Raw genomic sequence first — 20,431 nt, 5'->3', positions numbered from 1 at the left:
TTACTCAAATGAGGGGTGGGGATTAGTCGGGGGTGGGGAAGCGGGAACCTGAAGTAAGGCATGGGGATGGGGGTGGAAAGGAAACGGCGAAGAAGAGCACCCATTTATCTTCAGGGGCCTCTGTCATCTTTGGTTATCAGTCGAGGGGTGTACAACAAGCTGACGGACAGAGGATTGGGTAATGCTGGGTCCTGACCTTGCTGGTCTCACGTTTTCCTCAGCTGGATGCTCTCAGAGGCCCAGGAAAATACTGCACGCTTCTCCAAGTACACACACGCACACACACACACATACTTCCCAGTGTCTTCCTTGTGTCTTGTGTCCATCTCTGTGCTTAAAACAGAAATGACAGTAAGGAGACTGCATGGTAGCCAGCGCACTGATCTCCTTTCTCACCATTTAGCTTCTGTGTAAGAGAACAGTTTTCCTGGACAGCAAGGAAGGCAATGTCACTTTCAAAGTCAGGATTGAGTCAAAACTCCCTCCTGTGTGGAGGAGGTACCCTTTTCCTCCCTGAGCCACCATTCCATCCCTGACAGGTGACTTCACATTGAGAACAGAGGCAGGTGCAGTGCCCTGTCGGTGGTGGCCCCTGGGTGCCCTTCAAAGCCAGTTCTCAGCATCCAGGTATCCACACTGGTTTGGCAGAGCCAAGCTAAAAAGCTAGGCTAACTGCAGGAGCTGCCAGCTTTAAGAAAAACCTGGCTTCAAGTCAGATAGATCCTAGGGACCAAGTTGAATAACAAAAAGTTCAGTGAACGGGGGTTTCAAGCTTAGGAAAAAGGAGACACCGCTGGAGATGTAAAATTAAGTTAAACATTGAACTCTGTAGAAAAACACCATAATGTTAGAACTAGAGTCTCAGGGAGTGGCAGTGCAGACCCAGATCTTGAGAGTCAATTCTAAAGAAGTTGGCAGGGAAAATCAGAAATGGCAGAAATATTTGCAGAGTGCCTGGGGGCAAGGTCCTTGACAGAATCATCTTCAACTTCTTCAGGGTATCTGCGCAGGGTGGGTGCCCAAGAAAATCCCGAGGAGTCAATGAATGAACATGCAGTGGCTGAAGTTTTCACTGAAAAAGCAGAAGGTGTTGGGCTGAGTTTCATGTTCTTAAGAAATCCTGTACCTGCCTCTTGAGAGCCCAGCCTTGTTGCACTCTTAACTTAAGCATGTTTTCTAAACTCCTGTCCTGGAGAAGCAGAATGCACTTCTCAGGTTCACTGAGCTAGAACAGCATTTTGATACAAACGGACCCGGGCCTGCTGAAAGACTTAAACACTTAAACACTCGGCAGGAACACCACCTTGAGTTCAGACAGAAAGCGCATCTGTGCCTCATTGATAACGTAATGACGTACATTACATTTTTGGCCGAGAGCACCTGTGCACAGCCCAGAACGTCAGCCCAGGGCAACCATTCTGATGGAGGCGATATTAACAGCTCTCATTAAAACTGATGACTATAGCGGCGCCCAGGAATGTGGCTGCAGTGAGGCGTCTGTCTGCATTTCCATGACAAGCCTCTATTTTTGGAGTTCATAACTCAACCATAGAAATACGCTTTGCGTTGAACTGAAACCTGAAAAGAAAACTATCATGGGGTAAAGAGAGTTTGACTTTTATTGTTTTCCTGCCCCTGTCTGGTCAATGGAAAGAGAAGGGTATGTGACAATGGAGGATGTATTTCTGAGCTGGCCCAGGAAGAATTTGACTGTCTTAACTTTTTTTTTTTTTTTTTTTTTTTTTTTTTTTGCGGTACGCGGGCCTCTCACTGCTGTGGCCTCTCCCGTTGCGGAGCACAGGCTCCGGACGCGCAGGCTCAGCGGCCATGGCTCACGGGCCCAGCCGCTGCGCGGCATGTGGGATCTTCCCGGACCGGGGCACGAACCCTTGTCCCCTGCATCGGCAGGCGGACTCTCAACCACTGCAGCATGGCCGCTGAGCCTGCGCGTACGGTGCCTGTGCTCTGCAACGGGAGAGGCCACAACAGAGAGAGGCCCGTGTACCGCAAAAAAAAAATAGAGGGAAATTACTTGATAATTTCTGCTTTTCTAACAAGTATTGGCTGGGAAGAGAAAGGTCATCATTATCTTCAGTGTCCTTTCTCCACACGCAATAGGAATTACATTGAGACACGAATCAGATCATGCTGCTTCTCTGCTTAACATTCTTCAGTGGCTTCCTACTGGACCTAAAATAAACCCATACTCCTTACCATGGCCCAGAGGGCTGGGTGACCCAGCCCCGATCACCTTGCGGCTTGGTGTCACACCTTCTCCCATGCTCTCTGCACTCCGATTATACTAGACTTTTTCCAATCTCTCGACTGCACCAAGCATTGTTCCCCACCTCAGAGACGTTGCATCCACGAACCTCTCTGCCTGCAATGATTTTCTTCCCACACGTAATAGCTGACTTCATATTGTTCCAGTTCGAACGTCACCTCTTCCTGACTACTCTATCTGAAGAGGATACCTCTGCCAACAGTCTCCATCTCAGCCCATTGATGGTTTCTTTTTAGAAATTTAGCACAGTTATTGTTCTACTAGCCTGTTTGTGTGCTTGTCCCTTGTCCATGTGTCACCTAAAAAGGAACGCTTCGTGAGAGTAGGGACCTTTGTCATCCTTGTATTCCCAGTGTGCAGCACGGAGTAAGAGCTCAGTTAATATTTGTTGAATAAATCGAGATTTATATATGAGAGGATGCATAGTTTAAGCTTCCGTCAGTTGACCCAGTAGCCTTATTCTCTTTATAGTATACATAAAAGAATAATTTCTCCTGAATCTTTACATAAGTATAACTTTGCAGGAAGTTAGCTAGGACCCCCCCCCCCACCAGGTGACAGTCTTCAGAGTTGGAGGGATAAAGAAACTCTGTTCTTTTACGTCTTTTTCCCTCTTCACAGCATCATGAAATAGTACCTAATTTCTGGGAAGAGTTTTTGTAGCTAAACAGAAGACACATCCTCTTGAACTTCTAGGAACCTGATCCTTGACTTCATTTACTTTGAGCTCTGCATACTTAAATAAGAAAAATAAGTTCTGTACATGTGAAGGGAGTAAATATACAGTCACTGTCACCTATTACTATTTCTATACTCTTTTCTATACTATCAGCAATTAATTATGATGGACAAATAATACATTTAATGACGCTGGCAACAGTGATGATGTCTCAGGTATTTGCTTACTCTACCAAGCACTGTGCTAGGCACTTTATTTATTGGTAAAATGTACTATATATTTCATTTTATTGTGTAGTATCTAGTACAGTATATCTCATTTATATAGTAACAGTAAAAATGGTTACAAGGGCAACAGTGACAACAGACAGAGCCGGGGAAAAAAATAAGTTCAGTACTTTGGAAACCTTAGAAAAAGAAAGATGAGAATATTGATTCATTTTCCAACTGGGCCTGATTCTCTCAGAGCATTAAGCCACATCCTGGATAGGACTGGCTCAAGATCCCACAGCAAATAACAAGCATTTGGGACTCAGGCTCGAGCCTTCAGACGCCAAGTCAGTGCATTATGGACTGTCTCTGGGAAGACACGGTTAACCCAGGCATAGACAAAGCAGGTAGTTAGGAATTAACGACCCATGATTCTCCAGATGAACTCTTCAAGTGCTGGATACTCACGTTTTTGAATGGCTGGCTCGAGAAGTTTCTTAAAAGATCTGATCTCCACGTTAGAAGTGGCAATATGATTCAGGAAAGCTGTAATTGTCCATAATAGCTTTCTCTGAATTACTTTATCAGATCCTTTTCTCTCTGCCACTTGCTGAAATTTGGTTAGCTGCAAGGAAAATAGGAAGAGATTTAGATGACATAAGAAGAGTGCTGCATAGGAACGTGACCGTTGGCAAGTTACTTACTCTCTAAGCCTCAGTTTCCTCACCCGTAAAATGGGAATGATAACCCACCTTACAGAGTCTTTGAGACAATTAGATAATGCATGCAGAGCACTTAGCACAATGTATAGAAAGGACCCAATGTTAGCTGCTGACGTGGTTGTTATTAGTATTATTATTAATAACAATTCTGATGTAAGTTTTTGGTCGCTCTAGGCAACCAAAAGTGTTGTTTTGTTTTGTTTTTAAAGGAAGGCTGGGACAGCTGGTGAGCTAGTAAGGAGTAAAGAAACACAGGCAAGGTAGTAGAATCCATAAGACAGATGCCACCAATTCCATAATTCTACTTCTAGTGGTACCTCGATCACACCACTTCACCTCTCCGAGTTTTGGTTTGCTTATCTGTAAGAGAAAGAGAATGCCCACTCTTCCCACCTCAGCAGATTTTCAAGGATTCAAATGAGACACATGTATGTAAAAGGACATTGAGTATCTTAATGGGAATGGTAGACATTGCTTTCACACCTGTTTCACTTAAATGACTATTGTTTCAATGAAGTCAGTGATTCTCACCCCTGTCTGCACAATAGGATCAACCAGAAGCTTCTAAAAATCCAGATACCCAGGCCACAGCCCAGACCAATAAAGTCAGAATCTCTAGGAGTGGACCCAGGCTCAGTACTCTTTTTTTCCTCCCTAAGTGATTCCAATGTCCACCCAAGTCAGGGAATAAAATATTTTTCAAGCTTGCCTGGTGATAAGGAGCCCCAGAGACCCACCATAACTACAGAATCAACCCTCCAGAGAAGGAACTGGGAATCTGTATTTTCAACAAGCACCTCTAGCTGCCTCTTCTCTGCAGACCATTATGAGAAATACTGTGTTGAATCATAGTCTGAGAATTAGAAGGGATATCATCTAACATCTTCACACTTTGGACTTCCCTGGCGGTCTAGTAGTTAAGACTCCATGCTTCCACTGCAGGGGTTCCATCCCTGGTCAAGAAACTGGGATCCCGCATGCCGCGTGACATGGCCAAAAAAATAAAAAATAAAATCTTCACCTTGATTCATCTCTAAACCACATGAAACTTTATGAATCATATGAATGGAAGGCAAAAGTGTGTTAACCAACTATGTGAACAATAAATAACACAACTGTTAGCTATTTCTCTTTGTGCAAGAATCATCACCATTCCCTTTCTAGTTCAGGAAATCTTGACCGATGGATAAGATTTTCAATGTTTTGAAACTTTTCTTGATCAAACAATTTGGAATGCCAAGAAATGCACCAAAAGAAGAATTCTTTCATTTAAGAAAGAAATATTTTATTCCCTGACTCGGATGGACATTGGAATCACTTGGGGAGGAAAAAGAAATAGTACTGAGCCTGGGTCCATGCCTAGAGATTTTGACTTTATTGGTCTGGGCTGTGGCCTAGGTATCTGGATTTTTAAAAGCTTCTGGTTGATTCTAAAGTGCAGACAGGGGTGAGAATCACTGACTTCATTTGAATATTGTGAAATAAAATCATAAACTCAAGTTTTGGTGTGGACCATGGGAATGGGACAGTCGGAACTAAAACTTTTTCCCCTACAAAAGATATATATTGTACAGCTCTATAAAGCCTAAGTTATTACTTTTAGCTCTCGTGGGAAAGTGAAGCAGATCAGGTTTAATGTAAATAACATCCTGACAAGTTACTACGGCAAACCTGAAGGGAAAATGTTAACTGCTGATATTAAAGTTGCAAAACTCAGCTCAATGCTAATTGTGCATTGCAACAGATAATTCCACTCCTCACTGTTTTGAAAGCATCAAACTCTGCCAGAATCACTGGTCTGTCAGTTCCCACTGAACATTCTAACATTGACTTGAAAAGTTACATCTTGCAGAATCTTCCCACTTCCCCTGGGGCCACATCCACTTGCCTGGCCTAGGTAATTCCCTGTAAAACTTTCCTCCTTCCTCGTTGCTGCACTGTTGGAGTCCCGCCTTTGTCTCAGCTTTACTTGAGCCATAAGTACTGTCACTATTGAATAGAGACTATGTTTAATTCTGAGCTTGTTAAGACAAAAGATAATGGAGATTGATTTTAATTAATATATAGGTTCAGAGTATTTGCATTTCCTTCATAATGGTTTTATAAAACTTACCCTCCAAACTTTGCCAGATAAGGCATTTGAGAATAATGGTGCTGGATCTGGTCTGAATTTTATCTTTGGAAACTATTATCAACTTGCTCTATGTAATAATGCTTGCTTTAATATGCATTCACTATGCCCATTTCTTGGCATTTCCCTTTATTTTTTTTCCCTTTATTTTTGATAATGTGCCTTAATAGAGAGAATCAGTGTAGCCTGACTTTTTGGAAATAATAGCACATTATTTCTTTATCTGTTCTGATTTGGGGAAAAGTTCTTAAGATTAATAAGAGGGTATATCGTAAATGCTTGGATTGGCACGCCCTGTGCAGGAGCTGGTAGAGTAACAGAGGTGACCCCAACTCCTGTGCTGAGTCAGCACACGGCACCTTGAATAAAAACAGAGCCACGGGTGTTCCCAAGTGTGCACCCTCCCCAACACTGGGCTTCTTTAGGTTTTTATATTTTTTTGTATTTTGTGTGCTTTGTTGAATCAGTCGTGTTACATTGTGTGTTGGAATGGAGGGGGCGAGAAGGCATCTTTAAAACTACAAAAATAAGGGCTTCCCTGGTGGCGCGGTGGTTGAGAGTCCGCCTGCCGATGCACGGGACGTGGGTTCGTGCCCCGGTCCGGGAAGATCCCACATGCCGCGGAGTGGCTGGGCCCGTGAGCCATGGCCACTAAACCTGCGCGTCCGGAGCCTGTGCTCCGCAACGGGAGAGGCCACAGCAGTGAGAGGCCCGCGTACCGCAAAAAAAAAAAAAAAAAACTACAAAAATAATGCTGCTGATGGCCTTTGTGCACTGTCAACCCAGTCTCAATGCTCGTTTCTTCCAGCTCTCACAGTCTTAAACCCTAGAGTAGCTTGATTTGTTTATGTGAGTGTTTGGCACATAGTAGGATGCAAGATAATGCAGTCATTGTTCAGAGGACGCCAGTTGTTAGTCTGCTTGGTCTGCTGTAACATAGTAGTACCACAGATTGGGTGGTTTAAACAACAGCAATTTATTGTCTCATAGTTCTGGAGGCCAGAAGTCCAGAAACAAGATGTTGGCAGGGTTGGTTCCTTCGGAGGGCTGTGAAGGAAGGCTCTGTTCCAGGCCTCTCTCCTTGGCTTGTAGATTGCTGTCTTCTTGTTCCCATGGCATTCTCCCTAAGCATGTCTCTGCGTCCAGGTTTCCCCATTTTATAAGGACACCAGTCACATTGAATTCATGCCCACCCCAATGATTTGATTAAGTTACCTCTGTAAAGACCCTATCTCCAAAGAAGGTCATATTCTGAGGTACCGGGGTTAGGCCTCGCCTTATGAATTTGGGAGGTGGCACACACAGTTCAACCCACAATGCCAGTGTTACACATGGTTTTTTAAATATTCATATATTATCAAATTATAGCTGAGAATGTAAATAAGTTTGTGGAAAGAAAATGTTTATTATGATGATGTTATGTAACAGGACTTTACTGGTATATCTGAGCTCTTTTCTGCAGGTGAGTGAGGATCTCCCACAGTTGCAAAAAAGATTGTATCACAGGTTAACTGCAGATCTGCCTGATCTCCAGTTGTTATCAGATGTACACTGAGTTTATAGTCTTGGCTTCAGTGCTTCTGAGAGTCAAACTCTAAAATAAAAGCTACATCCTATGGGGTAGAATTTCTTTTTTGATTATTGGGTGACTAAGAGGATGGAGAGACCAATGCCTTCCTTGTAGGGATGAGGAAATGGACACCTAGAAAACAGAAGTCAGGTGGCCAAGGCCTCAAAGCTAAGTAGTAGCAGTAGTAGCCCTGGAACTAGACTCATAATTCCATGCTTTTTTCACCGCATCACACTCTCCATCCTCCATACCAGGTATCCCCCGCCTTAACCCTACCTATCAAAATTACCCACTGCTCACTGACAACGTCTGACTTTCCTTACCTCATTTAATTAAAAAAAAAAAATTAACTAATCCTAATAAATTTGCTAAGTGAGTACATTACTGATGCCCTTGCAGGATGACAATTCTGGAGTATGCCTTAGCTAACTGTTTCCCCAGAAGCCCATAAAGCCAAAAAAATAAAGAAATAAAAAATCTAGGTGTCTGATTTGGATAAGGTAGTAGCTTTCTTTACCCTTCAGATCCAACTTTTCAGCTAAAACCTGCCTTGTGGCCATACTTATAAATATATGCTTCAAGGTGGAAAAACCTTTTGTCTGAGATGTCCACCTAGTGGCATTTAGTGATTATTCTTGAAAACAAAAGAAAGAAAAGCCCTTTACCCTCTGTTCTCTACCAAGTCTTGATGAATGCATCATAACTGATGCGTGAGGTTTGGATTTTAGAGACCACCTAATTCAGCCACTTGACCAATGGAACTGTGGCCTGGGCAGTGGCTTGTCCAGAGCCACTGAGTTAAAGAAACCTGGGGACAGGTCCCTTTATGTCCCATCCAGAGTTCTTAACACCCTCGTGTAATGCTGCTTCATGGTTATTTAGCACATGTGTAAGCTAGTGGAAGTTTAATCTCTGTCTCCCCATGAAGGTAAGAGAAACTGTAGCTATAGTGTTCATTGGTGGGTGACTTAATGCTTTGCCACATAGCTTCATTATGTCACACTCATTAATTTTAAAGAACAGACTGTGTTTTCTAAATATATAATGTACTGTGACTATTTTCTGACTCTTCACTAGTGTTACTTATACCTAAACTTATCTGTGGGTGCTTTATGGGGAAAGTTTTGTTTAAAAATCTTAAAATTTTTCCTTCAGATTTTTTGCAAGTTAGTCGTTTTTTTAAACCTCTTTTCAGGTTTACTAAATGGGGTTAAACTCTACTAAGCGCCCGCTATGGGTTTTTTTTGAGTCTTAAATCCTGGCGAAGGAGCCACCCCTACAGCGTGGTCTCCAAACAGAGGGTGCTCTGAGTTGCAGGCAGTTCATGCCACGGGAACACGAATTCTAGAACATTAAACTTATCATGTTAAATTGATTTCTGGATGTTTCTCTGTGGAAGTCTTGGAATAATCCTCCCCTTCCTTCCTTTGAGCCAAGAAAACTCTGAACCAGAACAATTCAATTTCAATTTGTGGAAAAGCTCTACTCCGTGGACTAAACATAGTTCTAAGACAGATTGGTGGGGGACGGGGGGCAGGAATATTTTGATCACTTCGGCATGTTACTAAAATATCTGAATCCGCGCTGAGATGTATTTACAAGCTCTGTTTCTGAGGAGCATTTGCAAGCCTTGTTCTCAAGCCTGGGAACCTCAGGAGCAAAACCTGCTTTTGAGCCATAGTTCTTGTGTTATATGTTAAGCATTTGGAAGGAACCCCAAGGAGGCCTCAGGAAGCAGTTACTGCCTCTTGACTTATCATCCTGAAGGCGATTTGTTTTAAAGTTGATAATCCCTAGAGCTACAAGAGTGTCCCACATCTGCCCTGAATTGAAAACAGATTGCCATTAAGAGCCTTACATCAGCGCTGCGAATTCATTCGATCTGAGTCAGAAAGGAAGTTGGAGAACATTCGAACGTATGGCCTGATAGCAACACGGCAGCTCCCTTCATGGAGGACCTAGACGGCAGGGTATGTAGGCTGTGTGTTTTCAAACTTTAAGACTGCTTTTCTGTAAGGAAATGTCCTTCTGACCTTTGGGCAGGAATATTCGGGAGGGGACTGTTACAGCTAACAGGTATAAAGTAACCGTCAGTCTGTGGGCTTTTCAGTGCCACCAGTGAATCGATCAGAATTCCAAGAGGCTAAGAAGCCTCCACTGTCCAGAAATTTCTCTGCCAGGTTTTGCGTTTTTGTGACTTATCATTTATATGAGATATATTCAAAAATTATGTAGATATTTATATAAAATTCTCCCCCCCAGACTCTAAAACGATTCTGGAAGCCAAGAAAAGTTTTTACTGTTAAAAAGCGAGAGCTTTTCCACCCTCAGCTTATCTATGAAATTATTTTAAAATATTTCCACATATGCCAGGAATGAAGGATGGAACTCTGAACTTCATATTCCAAGCCTCAGGGGACCGGGACCATCTGATTAACTATTTAGCATTTAATATCCTACTGAAGTCTTCTTCTCAGCCGGCTGAAGAATTTTTTTCCTTCTTTTTCTGTTGAAAAATTTCTGTTACAGAATGTGAGGTTCTTTTTCTTCTAAATTAAAAAGGAGATTAGATTTGTTCATCAAAAATGATTAAAGGAAAAAGAAGGCAACAGTGGTTATGAACAAGGGTCTGAGTACCCCGCAGCTTGAGGCGTGGATGCTGAGTTCCCCTCCGCCACTCCACCCCCATAATCCCCCGCCCCAGCCAGGCTCCGGAGGCCCTGCTGGCTCCTTCTCCGGGTCTGGACTGGGCTTTGGTGAGTGGAGGCCTCTCGGGTTACTTCCAGAAGCCTATTCTGCTCACCCTTTTCTCTGAGAAGCTGAGGACAGTGCCTGGTACAGCTGATACCCAATAAATACTTGTTGAATGAAAATAGCATTGTGGAAGGGAACCCTGGAAGCAGTATCAGTCTGAACATACGAAGCTAGTGAAACTCTCTTTGGGTCAATTTCCACTCACCTTCTTGGCAAGATTGACACCAGAACTAAAGCATAGAAGGTGACAAGTAATTGAGAGAAACGTGCTAGAGTGTCAGTCAGAGCAACTACGTATAAAATGTGTGATTCCGCGGTTGTGGTATTAATAAAGTAAAGAAATGAAATACGAGTCTTGAGAGGTAACAGTTGCCCTGCGAGAGTGTTCAGGAGTCCGAGGAAAGCTGGTACAGGAGAAAGTGAACAAACACAGCTGGCCGGCTTCCCCTTCAACTCAGTGCAGATGTGCTCATCAAAACTGTTCCGATAGCACAAAGCCTGTCCCTGTTACATGTGCTTCCCCCAGTTTCAGAGAAAATACATTAAGAGCAGCCCAGTTGGCAGGTAAGATTTTCAGTCCAAATGCCAATGTACTGTTCCCTCTTGACTGGTTGCCCACAGTTCTTGAAAGGGGGAAGGTTTTTCAGATGCCAAAAATTGAGTGCAGACTGTGTCATGGGACTATGCTCTCTTAATCCCAGTGAGACAGAGGCTCCCTTTTAGAAAAGGAAGCACATTTGGGTTTTTGTGCCGGAGGATGCAAAAAGATGTATTGATGAACTCAGACAGAAGGGGGAATTCTCAGGCTTAGAAACATTGCTTCTGTCCTAGCTAAGAAGGCTGGCGAATGAGCCTTGAAATCTATAGAAACAGTTCCAGTTCAGACCAGCTTCCTCTCTGGCAGATGAGTATACAGATAGAGATATTTATAGAGAGATATAGCTATATTTATATGTATCTTAATTTCACTAACTTACTTAATCTCAACCCCAGAAGTTCGGGAAGAAAATAAAAGTAGTGTTGCAGAGACTTCAGGGTGAAACCCATGTCAGAAATTTAACTTCTAGGGAGTTCCCTGGTGGTTCAGTGATTAGGACTCCATGCTTTCGCTACCGAGGGCTCGGCTTTAATCCCTGGTCGGGGACCTAAGATCTAAGATCCAAAAAGCCTCACAGCACAGCCAAAAAAAGAAAAGAAATTTAACCTCTATTACCTCAAGTAAAATTCACCTCCAGAAAGCTCCCTTGCCCCTTTTAGAGTAACAAGCAAGTCTTCATTTGGGGCCATATCCTCTTTCCCTGCCCTGTGTTTGAACGTCAGGCCTGTCTCTAAGGCTGTGCCACTATATGCCAAGTCACAGCCTCCTGGCTCTCCAGAGTTTTGTAAACCATTGTTTGGAATTCAGAACACATTATCCCCCAGAAACAAGGTTAGGCTCCCAGCTCAACTCCTGAATGCAAATTTATCCCAAAATATAGAGAATTTGTTGCAACTTTCTGGAAATGGACAGAAAGAACTGGACAGAAATGGACAGAAAGAACTTCTATCATTTTGTTTAATGGCATTGAAGAATCAATTTTACAATGAACTGTAATAATGCTTTTGAGAGCATTTTTAGTATCCTTGAGAATTAATTATTGGCCTTGCATACCATTCCTTTCTTTATCCAAACCCTAACCACCTATCCTAGGTGCTTAGTCTCCTGTTACTCCTTTGAATGGTACTCTAGGTAGGAGTCCTAGCAAATTATTTGCATGTACTTTTCCATTTGTGGTTGCTTTTGCCTGGAATATCCTCTTCCTCTTCTGGTTCCTGGCAAACTCTTGATCAGCTCAAACACTAACACAGTTAAAACTCTTCTGTGATGCCCCAGTCAAACTCTCACTTCTCTCCTCCCTTGGACATAAACCCTTCTGAGAAAACTTTGCACAGGTTCAAGTGGTTCCTTCCCTGACCTTCTAAAGTACCAGAGATCCTAGTTTTAAAAGTTGCCCCTAGGAAAAGTTAGAAATTCCCCTCCCCACCTCTCCTGCATTTCTCTAAAACCTTATAAGTACCACTATGTATTAACATTCACCACATTATATTGTAAATTTTTATTTACACGTGGTCCCCTTCCCTAGACTGAGAACCCCTTAAAGATAGGGATTTCTTCAGGACTTATTACAACGCTGGAATATATTAATAGTAAATAATTAATAAAAGGATAGATGGATGAATGGATGGATGGATGCAGTGAGCACTGGGTAAAAAGTTCATTTATTTAGAGGAGGATGAAGAGCTATATAGAAACTTCTGTGGAATTCTGAATGGAACTTTTAGTTTCAAGGGCATGATATTGATGAAATTTGACCATTATTATTTTACTTCTACGGTTATGTAAGGGAGGCATTATGAATAGTGGGAAGAGAATGGAGCTTGGAATAAGAATGTGTGGGTTCTAACTCTAGTTCTCTACTTTCCAGTTATGTGATCTTGGGTAAGTTATTTACCTCTAGTTTTGCTTTTCTTCATCTGTAAGCTGGGCGTAATACCTAACTTCAAGGAGTTACCATGAGCATCAAATGATAATCCGTCTAAAAGCTCTAGTCTAGTGCTTAACCCATATGAGGTAGAAGGTAAGTGGTCATAAAATATGGATCTAAATCTGAGACGGCAGACGTAGAACTTTGAAACCAGGAGGACTCTGGGCCCCTTCCTTCCAGCCTTGGACACTCTCCTTTTGCAACTTCCCCCCTTCATTTCGATGCAGCCGGTCAATAGCCTGATTCTAGCTTTTACCAGCCACTTCCCAGGTCGCTTGGGTGATTAAAACTAAAATAAACTTGAAAGTGTGAGAGAAAAGAAGAAGAGGGTTCAGGGGATTTGTGAGTTAAGTATTGGGAAAAAAATTTCCCAAAGCAGAGTTAAGTAGGCTCTGATGGAGGAAGAAGGAAAACTGTATGTACGTGCAAAGAAACAAGCAAGGGGCTGAGGAGAAAGCTGTTTGGTAGAGGTGGCTGCAAAGTGAAAGGAAGAGATGAGCACTTGCATTGCTGGGAAATTGCATTCTGGGATTCTAAAAGGGGCAATTGTGGGTGTCTTTGTTTTTATTTTTTTATACAGCAGGTTCTTATTAGTTATCCACTTTATACATATTAGTGTATATATATCAATCCCAATAAAAGGAGCAACTGTTCATTTACCATACCTACGAATGCACTCCTGTGCATCGGTAACTAAAAAGCACCTTGTGTAATTTCAAATAGTTCACGTAAATAAAAATGATAGAAATACGTTCCTAACTAACATTTAATGTACCACTTACCAGGTGCCAGGCGCTGTTCTTAGCTCTTGACCCATATTAGCTCATTTTATCCTCACAACAACCCTGTGAGGTGGGTACCTACAATCCTTATTTTACTGTTAAGGAAATACAACACACTGGGATGTATGGGAGCCACTGCTTGAGCCCAGGCAGTCTGGTCCCAGAGCCTGCACACTTCATGCAAGAATGTACCTGCAGGGGCTTCCCTGGTGGCGCAGTGGTTAAGAATCCGCCTGCCAATGCAGGGGACACGGGTTCAAACCCTGGTCCAGGAAGATCCCACGTGCCGCAGAGCAACTAAGCCCATGCACCACAACTACTGAGCCTGCGCTCTAGAGCCCGTGTGCCACAACTACTGAGCCCTCGTGCCACAACTACTGAAGCCCGTGTGCCTACAGCCCGTGCTCCACAACAAGAGAAGCCACCACAATGCGAAGCCCGCACACTGCAACACAGAGTAGACCCCGCTCGCCGCAACTAGAGAAAGCCTGCATGCAGCAACAGAGACTCAACAACAAAGACCCAAAGCAACCAAAAATAAATAAATAAATTTTTTTAAAAAAGAATGTACCTGCAGCTGATGTGGCTTCTCTCACAATCAGGTGGCCGATTCAGCCGTCACGGTCAGCAACGTCGTGAAGTCCACTTTGGTGATGACCATCCCTATGGATATGCTTTTCGAAATATAATTTTAATGCCTGAAAAGTTAGAATGGTAGAATTTTATAGCATGGAAGGACATTTAGTTCATCTGACCCAGACCAGTAAGTCAGCCTCAGGGACACTCATCAGAATCTCTGGGGACCCACAGGGGTTGAGGGTCAGATGAGCTTAGCCACCCACCTAGCACTGCAGTGTCGGAAGGACATCATCTTTATTCCAGATGATGTCCAGGGAATTCTAAAAAAAATTCTTTCTGAAATTAGGTTGACACCCCAGTAGTTTTCCAAATATGAAAATAGATACAGTTGTGCTGTCTTTTTTTTTTAAAAGAATCATCTATTTTTGACCTATTAAAAAAGTAACAAAGTATACAGTTTGTGAGCATTGAGTTTGACAGGTCCATGTTCTAAAGTCATTCCATTACTCATACGCCTAACGCTGAGCTCTTACCTCTCCCTCAAATTGCTCTGAGCAATTTGATTCCATTTTCTCCTATCAAAAATAGGGACAAAAAAAAATAGGGACACATTCAACTAGTTAACAAATTTCACAAATTCTGATCCAAGGATGTGTTAGGCAGGCAGAAAGAATGTAATTCTCCCTTTTGCTACCTGTTTGGATTATTATAAGCATTTCTACAATTAATAAAGTAACTGCAAATGCTACAAAGTTATCTACCTCTCTAGCTGTTTTAGTCATTCCTATTTTAAGCCTTTCACATGCCCCACTGATGTTTCAGGGCATAGTTTTTGGATGAATAGGGAGGTAAGCTTGCTGGAGAAGTTACCAGAAGTTTTACCTGCCTCCAATGCATCCACTCAGTGACCCACCTGAGTTCTTTCCTTTGACTCAAGAGATCAGGAAACATAGCATTTGGCAAAAATAGGGAGCCAGGAGGAGCCCCACCTCCTCCTTGGACAGCAGTGGTGGGAGAGGAAGGAGGAAAAGAGGAATGGGGTAGTAAGTGGGTTGCCTAGGTGTCTGTCTTCATTTTTTACTCATTACAGCCTGGCAGGAAAATATCTTATGTAACATCAGTCCCCTATGGAGCACTTTTACAACCATTCAGGTGTCCTGGAAATAAACATCATTAAATTAAATGAAGTTTTAATTTAATTTAAATTCTGAATAAAAGGCTTTTTACATAAACTGACTTAAAAGAGCTTAACTATTCAAAAATAGGTCAAAAGGCACTTTCAAGTGTCCAAAACAATCCCATCTTTTTTAAAAAACCATGCAAGTTCAAGCAATACGTAACAGAAATACAAAATTAAGTTAGATGTGCCCTTCAAGGAACTAATTTTCTTTTTCTTTTCTGGTACGCGGGCCTCTTACAGTTGTGGCTTCTCCCGTTGCGGAGCACAGGCTCCGGACGCGCAGGCTCAGTGGCCATGGCTCACGGGCCCAGCCGCTCCGCGGCGTGTGGGATCTTCCCAGACCGGGGCAGAACCCGTGTCCCCTGCATCGGCAGGCGGACTCTCAACCACTGCGCCACCAGGGAAGACCCGGAACTAATTTTTTTAAATCATCAAACTGCTCCAAAATGCCAAGAAAACACAGGACACTAAAATGAAGTCCAGATTCTCAAAAAGAGTTTGAATTTTAAGCGAACTCTTCATTGACAATGGATATTTAAGAGTCTGGTTTTAGAACGACTAGCTACCTAGCAGGATTATTGTGAAGCTAGGATGAGATTGAATGAATTTCGGTCTCCCAGTCCAGCACATAGTGAACAGTCACTAGTATTTTGTTGAATGAATGCTGAATAATTCTGTTTTTTTAATTTATTTTATTCAAGTATAGTTGATTTAGAATGTTGTGTTAATTTCTGCTATATAGCAAGCAGTTCAGTTATACACATATTTACATTCTTTTTCATATTCTTTTCCATAATGGTTTATCACAGGATATTGAATATAGTTCCCTGTGCTATATGGTAGGACCTTGTTGTTTATCCATTCTATATATAATAGTTTGCATCTGCTAATCCCAGCCTCCCAGTCCATCCCTCCCCCACCCACCCCCTCTTGGCAACCACAAGTCTGTTCTGTATGTCTGTGAATCTGTTTCTGTTTTGTAGGTAAGTTCATTTGTGTCATACTTCAGATTTTGTGTATAAGTGATATCATATGGTATTTGTCTTTCTCTTTTTGACTTACTTCACTCAGTATGATAATCTCTAGGTCCATCCATGTTGCTGCCAATGGCATTCTTTCATTCTTTTTTAATGGCTGAGTAGTATTCCGTTCTATATATGTACCACATCTTCTTTATCCATTCATCTGTCGATGGGCACTTAGGTTGCTTCCATGTCTTGGCTATTGTGAATAGTGCTGCTATGAACATAGGGGTGCATGTATCTTTTGAATTATATTTTTGTCTGGATATATGCCCAGGAGTGGGATTGATGGATCATATGGTAATTCTATTTTTAGTTTTTTGAGGAACCTCCATACTGTTTTCCATAGTGGCTGCACCAGTTTACATTCCCACCAACAGTGTAGAAGGGTTCCCTTTCCTCTGCACCTTCTCCAATGATGAATAATTCTGAACTCGTGAAGCCAAGCCAACTCAGCTATCCTCTCAGGTCCTAGCTGACACCTTAGCACGGGTTATTCCTCAGATTACATAAAAACAGCACTTCCTAGAAAGGGCAGAGCCCCAGGAAACAAATCCCAAGTTTCTGAAACTTGTTTTCTAACCTTTTGTGAAAGGGTAATGTAAGAGTTATGACTGCGTTGCTCTGAGAATTAAAGGATATCATGTTCATCCATTCATTCATTGGTTTGTTTAAAAAATATTGATTGTGTGTTTTCAGTGCATCAAGTATTATTCTTGTGCTTGGGAGGAGATGGATGTAGACAAAGCAGGTGAGCGCTCTACCTGCATGGAAATTTATATTCTATCAAAGAGCTCCTTGTGTGTTACTCCTGCTGTCACAGCTGTCACCAAGCACTGAACAACCCCTGGGGATGGGCAGCAAAGTGCCCTGGAAAGAGCAGTCAGCTTGGAAGTTAGACTGATGCCTCCTTGAATCCAGGCTCCACATCTTGTCAGCTGAGTTTCCTGGGAAAAGTTTCTGAGCCACAGTCCTTGTCTGTAAAATGGGTATAATAATGCCTACCTTGCAGGGATTCTGTGAAGATGAAATGAGACATATTGAGTGTAAAGTACACACAGTAGGTCCTCAGTAAATGGTAACCTTGTATTACCTTAATGAAGAAATAGATCAAAAGAGTGTCACAGAAGAAGGATATCTTGGGATAAGAAAATTTGATGGGCAGTTGTTTCCTCTGAGCACATTCTACAAAAGAGATACATTTTCAACCATTTTTGAGATAGACTGTTGATATGGAGCGTGTTGAAAGTGTGATAATAAGACATGGGAGAATCATGATGTCTCGTTATACATACTACATTGCATTAACATACGTTCTTTGTCGCCACTCCCTCCTCAAATCGCAGTAAAATTGAAATAAGGAGGGAAATAAAATAAAACCACAAGAACAGCAATGATGGGGGGGTGGATAACAGAAATGAGAAATGCCAACAAAAGTTGGGAAGATTGAACACAGATTGAGGGAAACAGTAGCAACTGATGTGGAATATAACGGAGGCAACTGAAAATTAATTACATGGGGTGTGGGGTGTGGAGAACACCCACAGGAACAAGCGTATTGGAACCGAGAGCCCTAAGAAGGTTCTGGGAAAGGAAGCTCCACAGTGCAGGGCTTCCAATCTGATTTCTGGTGCCTCAGTCTTAAGTATAAACAAAGAATCATCAGGTAACAGGAGAAAGCTGTGGATGTGAACGACAGCTAAACAGATGGGTGGGGAAAATGAACTCAAAGGTAGCAGAGACAATCTGAGGGACAGAATTGCATTGAAAATACACACTGAGGCTCTCTCAGCCATCTTGGAGCCTGTGGAGGCCTGCTGGGGACAGGACTTCTAAAACGACATATATCTGGAAGGCTATGGTCCAAGGCCTTTTTTGCTGGCTAGAAGCGGGGTCCCTGGAACCAGAGGGAGCACACAGCTTTTCTGAAAATTGAAGGTGTATATGCTCAAGATGAAACTAAATTCTGTCTAGCCAAGAGATGTGCTTTTGTGTACAAAGCAAAGAACATAGTAACTTCTTTTTCGGCCGTGCCCCATGGGTTGCAAGATCTTAGTTCCCAGACCAGGGACTGAACCTGGGCCCTCAGCAGTGAAAGACAGAGTCCTAACCACTGGACCACCAAGGAATTCCCAGAACACAGTAACTCCTGGTGGGAAAACCCAAAAAAACCAGAGTAGTCTGGGGAAAGATAACTCAAGCTCATGGAACCAGTGGCACCGTTGGTGCCAAATTCCAAAGCAACCTTCCTCCTAAGGCCATTGGACACAGAATCCGTGTGATGCTGTACCCTTCGAAGATTTAAACTTACTGAAAAGTGAATAAATAAAAGTATGGATTTGTTCTCTTGTATTTTTGTTTATGTGTATACATACATGCATGTACACACTGAGTATGCTCAGTGAGGCAAGAGGAAGAAAAACTAATACAATTAAAAAAAAAGAATATTCTGAAAACAGAAAGAATTTTTAAGAGGCTTCGAAGATAAAGTTTAGGAAATCTGCCAGAACTAGATAGGAAATGGGACAGAGTCTAAGGAAATTAGATGATCAGTCCAATAGGTCAAATATCCAAATAATAAGTTCTGGAAAGAGAGAGCTGAAAAAACAAAATGGAAGAAATCAATGAAATAATAAACAAAAATTTCCCAGAAGTGAAAGAAGTTTCCTGATTAGAAAGACCCGCCTAACACCCAACATAGAGAATAAAGCACATCATTGTGAAATCTCAGAACACTAGGGATAAAGAGAAGACCCTAAAGGCTGCCAGAAAGCAAAAAGAAGGTCACATAAACCATCTGGAATCTGAATGGCATTGACTGCTCAACAGTAACCCTAAAAGCCAAGAACAGTCATTTCCAAATTCTGAGGTACAAATGACTTCTAACCTAGAAATGATCAAGTATGGGGTGGACTTATAGCATATAAGGGGTCAAAATAGTTACATCGGGACTTCCCTGGTGCTGCAGTGGATAAGATCTTGTGCTCTCAATGCAGAGTACCCGGGTTCAATCCCTGGTCAGGGAACTAGATCCCACATGCATGCCGCAACTAAGAGTTCACATGCCACAACTAAGGAACCGGCGAGCCACAACTAAGGAGCCCTGGAGCTGCAACTAAGGAGCCTGCCTGCCACAGCTAAGACTGGGCACAACCAAATAAATAAAAATAGTTACATCACTTACATCCCTTCTCAACAAGCTCTTAGAAGACTTGCTCCACCGAAATGAGGGAATAAGCAAAGCACAACCAACCCAGAATGGGGCTCCAGACAGAACAGATCAAAAAAATAAAGAAATGGAACTGACTGATATACCAATGGGTTCCATCATATTGCAGGGTGTTTTATATTCTGTCAGAAGATTTGGAGCAGAATAATGGACAAATAGATGGAAAAGTAATAAAGAAGAAAACTCCAAGAAAGGAAAAATAATGAAAAAGAAATATGGTTATAGTACACAATATGACACAGCTATGAACAATATTCATTCGGTCACAATAGTGGAAGCACTGAACATTAACAAAACCATAAATTAGAATATAAATGAGGTGGCCATGGATGTGGACCACTCAGACTTCCTATCAAAGGACAACCTGCTTCGGGGGTATATCCCCCCCTTGGGAACCCACTGTTGTCTTCAGGGAAGGCTTGATCTCCTGGGTTCCCAGCCAGTGACTGAGCACAGCAGGGGGACAAGGGCCAGCCATTGCTGCCCAGTGCAAGACTTCTTCACTGGGCAGTCTTAGTCTGGGTCTCATCATCAACCTGGCCTTGAATTTCTCAGAACTACCCTGCAGTCTAAGTATCTTCCTACCCAAACTTCCTTCCTTGCCCCTCTCCTTCATGGTGTCAGATCTGCCCGGGAACCACCGCTTTCTCTCGTTCATTTCTAATTCTGCCTTGTTTTCTGCTTCTCAGAGGACCCGAGGTAACACAATCATTACATTGGGAGGATAAAAAAAGGGAAAATAAGGAGGGGTAGGGGAAGGAGGCA

General features: G+C 42.4%; 1 protein-coding gene across 5 annotated transcripts in view; it reads left to right on the top strand.

Moving 5' to 3' along the window:
• The window catches only part of SASH1 (SAM and SH3 domain containing 1), a 335,989-nt gene that overhangs the window by 78,142 nt on the left and 237,416 nt on the right, over positions 1-20,431 (top strand). For 4 of the 5 annotated variants that reach the window (XM_067701821.1, XM_067701817.1, XM_067701819.1 and 1 more), the window contains exon 1: positions 9,330-9,565. The exons of the other annotated variant lie outside the window; for it this stretch is intronic. In XM_067701821.1, coding sequence (XP_067557922.1) covers positions 9,545-9,565 — 21 coding nt within the window. In that variant the 5' untranslated portion in view covers positions 9,330-9,544. Of the gene's footprint in view, positions 1-9,329; positions 9,566-20,431 lie in introns of those variants that run through there. 5 annotated transcript variants of the gene reach the window in all.

The sequence above is a fragment of the Pseudorca crassidens genome, chromosome 13 (genome assembly GCF_039906515.1).
Source record: "Pseudorca crassidens isolate mPseCra1 chromosome 13, mPseCra1.hap1, whole genome shotgun sequence".
NCBI lineage: Eukaryota > Metazoa > Chordata > Mammalia > Artiodactyla > Delphinidae > Pseudorca > Pseudorca crassidens.
The sequence above is the reverse complement of the archived record's forward strand: the minus strand, read 5'-3'. Positions and strand labels throughout refer to the sequence as shown.